The 9372-nt window shown below is 46.5% G+C and overlaps 1 protein-coding gene across 1 annotated transcript; it reads left to right on the top strand.

Moving 5' to 3' along the window:
* The first annotated feature begins 5275 nt into the window (after positions 1-5275).
* LOC119537815 (mas-related G-protein coupled receptor member A-like) lies at positions 5276-7944 on the top strand. The gene has a single exon (XM_037840389.1). It carries the CDS (start codon positions 5301-5303, stop codon positions 6285-6287), a length of 987 nt encoding a protein of 328 aa, XP_037696317.1. The 5' UTR covers positions 5276-5300; the 3' UTR covers positions 6288-7944.
* Positions 7945-9372: the final 1428 nt, after the last annotated feature.

The raw sequence follows: 9372 nt of genomic DNA, 5'->3' as shown, positions 1-9372 counted from the left end.
GCAGGCAAACACAGACACACACGGAGACCCATATATGCATATACAGATACACACACACAGACACACACATGTACACACAACAGACACACACAAACACAGGCACACATGCACATGTGTGCAGACAAACAGACACCCACGGAGACCCATACATACAAACATACACACATGCACACGTACCACATACACAGTCACACAACAAACATACACAGTCACACATGCACACGTACCACATACATGCAGACGGACATGTGCACAGAGACACACATACACACACTAACACACAACAGACACACACAGACCCTTGGAGGCACACATACGTGTATGTATACCTGTAGACACACAGACACACAAATGCACATGCTGACACATGTGCACACACACACACACTTAGACATACACTGGTGAGAAGTCACAGGAGGAAGGTTCTCTGTACTGGGGTACCCTCTGTACCCCGTGAGAGGAGTTATTCAGAAGGCATGGGATAACTGGTGGAGAGGACTAGCAGGGTCAGGAAAGCCCCAGCCTTCCAGGGAACCTGCTGAGTGATTCACCGGAACAAGCCCAGAGAACCTCCTGGGTGGACACGGACAGGACCAGCTCCCACAGAGAAACAAGGGCTCGCTCGCCAGTGCCGAAACCCCACCCAGCCACAGAGATCAGCCTACAGCCCCGGGAGCTGAGAGAGGAGGGGCCAGGCAGGGTCACCAGAGATGCCAAGATAAGCCCCTGAGGGGCACCTCGCCAGGACCCGGAGGTCCAATGGGCCCCACACAGGAAAGCACATGAGACTCTCTTCTTTATAACCCCAGCCCGGGTCCCGCCAGCCACCCCGCAGGCTCCATCTGCGGCTTCCCAGACAGAAGGCTGCGCTATCTTCTTCAGGGAAATCTCCAACCTCTCAAGGCAGAGGGGCCCTGCTCTCCAGGAAGGGGACCTCAGAGCAAGGTAAGGGAGGCTCTGCAGGGGGGTGCTTGTGAGGTATTTACATGTTTACAGCAGCTATTCTCATGCTGTCGGTCTAGACCTCTGGGAACCCGTGGCCAAGTTGCTAACATCTGTTTGCTGCCAGCCATTTGCTAATATTTTGCACCATCTACTGACTCATTTTCATTCGTATGGGAATATGCTCAAGCCTCTCCTATCACGAATTTTTTTTAAATTCTCCTTGTCACCCACAATCCACTCCAACCGTCTATGTACTTGTCAACCAAACGTCTTGAGTGAACAGTAAACACTTTCTGTGCAGCTTCCATTGCCTCCTTCCCACCCAAGATCTGGGTCCGACCCCCATCTTAGCCCTGCAGCTCCCCTGACCAAGGGCAGCTCTGGGTTTCACGTGGACACTTGTGCACTTGCAGCGGCGTTTCAGACCACGAACCCGGGGTCCTCAGTCTCCTTGCTGACTCAGAGTCACAGGAGGGTCAAGTTAGGTGAGGGTGGTGAGGGTCTGGGGGCAGGGTGATAATAGAAGCTGCAGTATGCAGCTGAGAATAGAGGGTAAGAGGGTGCTGGATTTAAACAGGGAAATTGATACAGGCCTCCTTCTACAACCCTGTTTTCAGGAACAAGCAAATGTCAAACTCATACCCACATCCTGAGTGGTGGGACCCAGAGAGAGCCTTCACCTCCCCGCCTTCTGGGAGCTGGAAGGTATCGAATGAGCAGGAACATTCAGACAAGCCAAAACATGAGATATGCGTTATAATGAAGAAGGGACAAGCAACAGTGGTAAATGTACATAAACCTCAGGTAATATCACTGGAGAAATCAATTAGAGCATTGATTATTAAGTATTTCCTTAGAAAATCATTGCTGTTTCAGAGTCATTAGAAAGTCATAAAGATCAATGAAGGTGTACAGGCACAGTGCTAGAGGCTGAAGTTTGAATCAAAACCCTTGCCCTATGGAGCTAACCTAGTCACAGTGGAGAAAGGAGCATCTAGAAATAATGGTATTGCACTGTGGTAAGTTCAAAAGGTGCATAGGAAATGGATGGAGGAGCTACCTGGTAGAGGAGGGGGAGTGGGGCTGGCTTCACTAAAGAGGTGTCGTTTGAGCAAGGCCATACAGCTTCTCTGATAATAAAGAGGAAAAGGCATAAAAAGGGGGAAAGAAAAAGCAAAGCTTGGTGGTGTGGATATTCAAGGTATGTTTAGGTAAAGACAAGCTCTAGGAGGAATCAGACCATCAACCTTTCCCAAGAGGAGCAGAAGGGTAGCCCGAGGTCAGATGGTGAAGGCTTCATAAAAGCCAAACCTGTGGAATTTGAGAAGGTGGCAGACTCCAGGAGGACGGCGAGCGGAAAAGTAGGATGGAAGGATGGGGGAAGGGATTCTGCAAGCCAGAGCAGGAAGGAGAATATCAAACAACAAGGAAGGAGAAAAAGAGACCCTAAACTAGGACTACGAGGTGGTTAATGATAACCTCTAACATCTGTCCATCTCTCGCTGCACGAGGAGGACCAGGCTAAACACTTCAAAACATTACCTAATTTAACACGCCCTGTGAGGTCCATGCACGCTCTTTCCTCACTTGTTTCCAAAGGAGAAACAAGAGAGTTTAGAAATGATAACTTTCCCAAAGTCACACCACAAAAAAGATGCCCTTCTCACCACTGTGTACTCAGAAGGGTGTTGCTGACTATCTGAGCTTGGGGCATGAAGATTACTCTGGGATTTCAGGATGAGCAGGTGATGGCACAACTGACTGACAGGAGATACAGGCAGAGAAACAGATGGGGACTGACCACAGTCCAGTTGTGATTGTGTGGAGTCTGGTATGTTCCAGAATGTTCTAGCACCACCGGGGATAGAGGCACCAGGGTGGAATGTTGAGACCTGGTGGTCCGAGGATTTTTCTGCACAGCCCTGGAGGGGTCCCCTTTGTCAGGCAGCCTGCCTGAGTGTGGGTCATCACATCAGGAAAGACCACTCCCCAACCGCCCCCAAAACAGGGATGTCCCTGGGGAAACCAGATGGGCAGGGCTTGCATGGAGTGGTTGCTGGCTCCCCCAGAGGGACTCTCAGAGCTGGCTGCCCAGGGAGAGGGACAGGGTCTCCAACGAACTTGGAGCGGTGACAGTGATTCCTCCGGCTGACAATGACCACGCACAGGGGCCAAAGGACAAATAGTTCAAGATTCATTAACCATCATGAATGTGGTTAAAAGGAGAAATTTTAGGTTGCATATATGATACCAGAATAAAAAAATTTTTTAAAATCCGTGGAACTGCGCAAACCGTAAACCCTAAATGAAACCATGGACTAGTAGTTAATAGTACAATTGTAAAACTGTGCTTTCGTAGGTTTGTAACAAATGTCCCACACCAATTCAAGGTGTTAATAATAGGTGGCATATGGGAATCCTGTGTTTTCTGCATTATCCCAAAAACCAACAACTTCTTTAAGGAAAAAGAGGTTTATTCACTAGAAAAAAATTAATAGTATTCAGTACATGCTGGGCACTGGTGAAGGACTCGGTTTACTACAATGAACAGGATGGACAGTGCTCCCTGAATGTGCTTTCCAATGGGTAGGTGTTCTAGTTTGCTAATGCTGCCGGAACGCAAGACACTGGCGTTTATAAAGGGAGTTTATTTGGTTACACAATTACAGTCTTAAGGCCATAAAATGTCCAAGGTAAGGCATCAACAATCAGGTACCTTCACTGGAGGATGGCCAATGGCGTCTGGAAAACCTCTGTTAGCTGGGAAGGCACACGGCTGGCATCTGTTCCAGTTTCAAAATGGCTTTCTCCCAGGACATTCCTCTCTATACTTCAGCTTCTCTCCAAAATGTCACTCTCAGTTGCTCTTGGGGAGTTTGTCCTCTCTTAGCTTCTCCGGAGCAAAAGTCTGCTTTCAAAGGCCATCTCCAAAATGTCTCTGTAAGCTCCATCTCCTCTCTCAGCTCCTGTGCATTCTTCAAAGTGTCCCTTTTGGCTGTAGCTCCTCTTCAAAATGTCACTCACAGCTGCACTGAGCTCCTTCTGTTTGTCAGCCCATTTAGATGGCTCCAGTGATTTAATTCAGACCCACCCTGAATGGGTGGGGTAACACCTCCATGGAAATTATCCAAAGTGATTACCCACAGCTGGGTGGGTCATATCTCCCTGGAAACATCCAATCAAAAGGTCACACCCTAATCAAAAAGATTAATCAAGCTGTCCCACAAGACTGCATCAAAGAATGTGGCTTTTTCTGGGGGACATACTGCATTCAAACCAGCACAGTCGGAGAATGAGCTAAGCCGTGTGTCCAAGGTACAGCTTCCGAGGGTCACTGGCTCCAGGACAGTCAAAACAGACCATGAAGGGCCTCAGACTGCAGCTTCTACCAGATTCTCCTCCACTTGTTCCAAAACCAGAGCAGGGACATTCTCTCGGGAGCAGTTACCTGAGGGTCCACTGCTCACCTTCAAAGCCAAGCCCCCCAGGCAAAGACAGAATTGTTGAGATGGGAAGGGAAGAATTGCTTCATGGAGGAACTGAGAAATAAGCTACACATTGAAGGGGGACTGGAGTAAGACATTCACTGATGGAAGAAATGTTAAAGAAAAAAGTGGGCATTAAAAAGACACACTTCACGTGTGGAGAACTGTAATAAATAGTCCTACATCGACATCAGTGTGCCATAACCATATGTCTTTCTCTCAGTAAGACCTAACATAATTTGGGGGGAAACATTTTTTGGTGTTAATGTGTGAAGGGTCAGGAAATGACTGAGAGGAGATGGAGCTTCCAGGATGTCTACTGTGGGTCCAAGCCGAGGTCAGAGAGAGAGAATAGTGCGAGTAACAGAGGACTTAAGATAGAGAATGAAAAGCTGAGGGCTGGAGTTAGGGTGAATAAAAAAAGGCAGTGAGGTGCCCATCTTGGAGAAGGGGAAGCCAGAATGGAAGTGATGACTGGATGGGATTCAGGTCATGGCAAATGGAAGGTGGAACAAACCCCTCTCCAGGCTTCTCATCATGGGTATGTGCAGATGACAGGAAAACCATATGTGAAAAGGTAAAAAAGTAAGTCAAGTGCTTGTGACATCCATAAGTTCTTCAAATGCATATTCCCATAAAATGTGTTTCTACCCAGAGTCCTTAGATTTAGGAAACTGGGAGTGTGTAGGTAACAATGTAACCCGTCATTGACTCCAAGGACATCTGGTGCATCTCTGTGTCTTTGTGTTCACAGGTGAGTCCTGGACAGCAGAATCCAGCTGACGCTTCCTGAGCTGGCATCCAGCCAATATGGCCACCTTTCCCACCCCATCTCTCTGGCCACTAGCAAACCTCACTGGATTGGAGGGAATGACCACAGGGTCCACACTCAGCCCCGGGAACTCCACCAGCAGCAGGTCACTGGCCATGGCCACATTCACCATCACAGCCATCCTCAGTCTCCTTGGTTTGTCCTGCAACGGGACTGTCTTCTGGCTCCTCGGTTTCCGAATCAAGAGGAATGCTTTCTCCGTTTACATCCTCAACTTGGCAGGAGCAGATTTCATCTTCTTGTGCTGCCAGTTCTTCTTCGTCATGGTTGACATTTTAAGAAGTTCTTATGACATCTCCTTGACAACCCTTCACTTTAGGATTGCGTGGCCCTTATATTCCATCTTTCCCCCAGCAAGACTGGTTGCCCCATTAGCCTTTTCCTCGTACACCATGGGCCTGAGCCTCCTGGCCGCCATCAGCACTGAGCGCTGCCTGTCTGTGCTCCTGCCAGTCTGGTACCGGTGCCGCCGTCCCAAGCACCTGTCCACTGCAGTGTGCACCCTGCTCTGGATCAACTCCTTCCTGGTGTGCAATCTGACAGGAGACAGCTGTGGGTTTCTGTTTGGAGACTACAGCGAGCAGGCATGCTATAATTTCACCATCATCAGTGCTGTGCAAATTCTCCTCTTGTTCTCTGTGATGGGCATGTCCAGCTTGACTCTGCTTGTCAAGGTCCAGTGTTTGTCACAGCGACATCACCTCACAAAGTTGTACATAGTTATCCTGCTCACTGTCCTCATGTTCCTCCTCTGTGGTCTTCCCTTTGGAATGTTCTGGCTAATTTTATACTGGTGGAGCAAAACTATATGCCAATCTGTGGACCTTCCCTACTATCTCATTGACATTCTGTCCTGCATGAACAGCAGCATAAACCCCATAATTTACTTTTTTGTTGGGAGCTTCAGACAGCAGGGGAAGCGGGAACCTCTCAGGACTGTTCTCCAGAGGGCTCTGGGGGATGAGACAGAGGCGAATGTGGAAAAGGAAACCTCCCCCACAGACACAATGGAGTTGTCTGCCTGATCCGTGAAACATGGACTCTTGGGACTCCTCAAAGTGGCATTGTTTTCTGGCCCTCACTGCTTTTGGTTAGTTGGCTATTTATCCTTGTTCATGCTACAACTGCCTCCAACATCCCATCTTATGAAAACCCAGAAAAGAGGAATGACTTGGTACTGCCACCAATTTATTTAATTAATATTGAGTCAAACTGCTCTGACAGGCCAAATAGATGAGCAAGAGCTCTATTCCAAAACCATCAAAATGAAACTCTAAACCAAAAACCATCGTGATGAAGAGCTCCTTCTAAATCCAGGCTTCCTTACTGAACCTCCAAGAGTCCATTGGTGCTGTCCCTTTCCAGACGGTTGAGAGCCTTTATGAAGGGCAATCTCCTCACTCCATTTTCTATTCTGCTAGTTTACAGGTACCCACTTTTGATTCCCAGTTGTTGTATCACATCCTCTTTGTGGAGAGGTAACTCCACTGGTCTCACTCTCCACCACACCCCATGGAAATGCTTTTGTTAGGTAGTAGTTAATGTAGCCCCTTGGGACGCCACATGCCAAGATGACTCACATGTTCATGCTGCTGTATCTGTAGAGTCATAACAGTTTCAAAACTAATGCAGCTACCACTAATTGAGTTTGTATTCCTATCTGGCCCTTTACATATATTAATTCATTAGATCCTTATAATGACCATTAGCATACTCCCTGTCCTTACTCTATAGATAAGTGTATCTGAGATGCAGAAAGGTGAATTCATTTTCCTGAAGTCACACAGTGGTCTGGCTGCAAGGCCCACAAGCTCAACCACTATGCCGCATCACCAACAGCAGCTGCCAAGGCAGAGGGTGAGGGAGCGGCTGACTACAAAGGGGTGGCATGAGGGAATTTGGAGGGATGATGAAACTGTTCTGTGCTTTGATTGTTGTGGTGGTTACATGACTACGTATTTTGTCAAAACTCATAAAGCCATACATCAAAAAGAGCATGTACCTTATGGTTCCATTTATCTGGCATTCTCCAATAGGCAAAATTAATCTATGGTGAGAAAAATCAGAACACTGGTCCCTTCTGAGGATGGAGGAGGAAGTGACCCATTAGGGAACTTTTCTGTGTCGGTTCATTGTATGTTTATTACTGTTATGTAAATTTTATGTAAAGAAAACACAAGATTCTGAAATAAATATTGAACTCCAGTTAATCATGGCACACTGAAAGAAGTGTGCTGATGTGTGCAACTTTGAAATGCATCCATAAAATAAGATGGTTTGATAAATGGAGAGAAGAATGATAGATGAATAGATATGTGATAAAGGCAACACAGCAAAATGCTAACTGCACAATCTTAGGAGTGGATGATAGGTGTTCACTATGCAATTCTTTCAACTTTTCCATATGTTTGGAATTTTTCATGATAAAATGTTGGGGTAAGGAAAGCCTCCCCAGTTGTCCCCCTGTTTTACTGTGGAGTGTATACTGTCATGTTCGTGGGAGGGGTGTGATCTGAGAGTGAGTTGATGAAGATACACGAATATCAATTGGGATCTGGGCTGGTTTGGAGCTGTTATGTACCCCAGAAAAGACTACGTTCTTTTATTCCATTCTTGTGGGGGCAGACTTTTGTGAGTGGGATCTTTTAATTAGGTTGTTTCCATGGAGATGTGACCCCACCCTTTCAAGGTGGGTCTTAATCCACTTGCTGGAGTCCTTTATGAGAAGATAAAAGACATGAAACTCAGAGAGCTAAGAGAAGCTAAGAGATGAAATCCAGAGTTTGCCCAGGAGAAGCTAAGAGAGGAAAATCCCCTGGGGGAGTTGAGAGAACAAGCCATTGAAACAAGAGCCCAGGAGAGAAGGACCAGCAGACGTCACCACATGCCTTCCCATGTGACAGACGGACCCCAGATGCCAGCAACCATTCCTCCAAGAAGGTATCTTCCTCTTGATACCTTAATTTGAATGTTTTCATGGCCTTAGAACTGTAAACTTGTAACCTAATAAAACCCATTGAAAAAGTCAGCCCATTTCTGGTAAATTGCATTCCAGCAGCTTTAGCAAACCAAAACAGGATCCCACCCATAAAACTTTTGGGGAAGCTTCCTCATTTATCTGCTTGAGTATGAATTGCAAGCCCAATGAGTCTTGAAAAGGGCAACTGCCTAGTATGTGGGGCAGCTGAAAGGAGGTGACATGTCCCCATGAGGGTCAGAGGGGTCAGACCTGAAGCAGGGTGAGAAGGTATCCACACAAAGGGGCACCTAGTGTGAGAATGGGACCCCAAGGTGTATGGGGGTGGGGTTATTCACCTGGGAGGTAGGCTGGCTTGGAGAGCAGAGTCCAAGGGGACTATGGAGGATATTCACATGGGAGAGCAGGCCTGCTGCAAGGTGTCAGAGTCCAAGATTGGTGACAAGGACAACCATACAGAGGAGGGAGTTGATCAAATAAATAAATATCCTAAAGATAATGGAAGCCAGGTTTCTCACTATTGGAGAAGGGAATTATGGAAAGGGAGGAAAGTTGACTGAACTCTACTTTATTGGGCTGGAATTATTGGTATCAGTGTAACTCATAATTATATGTATATTATATACATATATATATAGAGAGAGAGAGAGAGAGATTGGAGAACATAAATGCAAGAGTGTGTGTGTGTATGTGCATGTGCGTGTGCTCCACAGGGACGTTCTGGAAGCAGCAAAGGCTCAATGACTGTAAGCACACCCAGAACCCAGATGTTGGCTTCTAAGCACCAACCTCCACTAAAAGAAGCTAGATGCTTCAGAGAGACAGCTGATGCCAGAGCCAGAGCAGGGAAAACACAAAATAATCCTGGAAGATCTGGTTGTGCCAAAAAGAAACTTTTTAAAGAATACTGAGGACATGTCAAATGGACACAGGAGCCAGCTTGAAAGGGCTGTCACTCACCAAATCATGAACAATTTGAGCAACAAAATAAATAATCACAGTAACAGATTATAACCTATTGAATAAAATAGAAAATCCTTAGTGCATGCTGGTATAAATAAATGAATAAGTGGAAAGTTTAACGAGGAACAATATATTTATGTAGTCTCAAAGTATCTTCCAACAAAATATTT

The sequence above is a fragment of the Choloepus didactylus genome, chromosome 6, assembly GCF_015220235.1.
Source record: "Choloepus didactylus isolate mChoDid1 chromosome 6, mChoDid1.pri, whole genome shotgun sequence".
NCBI lineage: Eukaryota > Metazoa > Chordata > Mammalia > Pilosa > Megalonychidae > Choloepus > Choloepus didactylus.
Note: the sequence above shows the minus strand (reverse complement) of the source record. Positions and strands in the feature narration are given on the sequence as shown.

Excerpts from the sequence above, each read along its gene's own strand:
- LOC119537815 (XM_037840389.1), top strand. The coding sequence starts at position 5,301 with ATGACCACAGGGTCCACACTCAGCCCCGGGAACTCCACCAGCAGCAGG.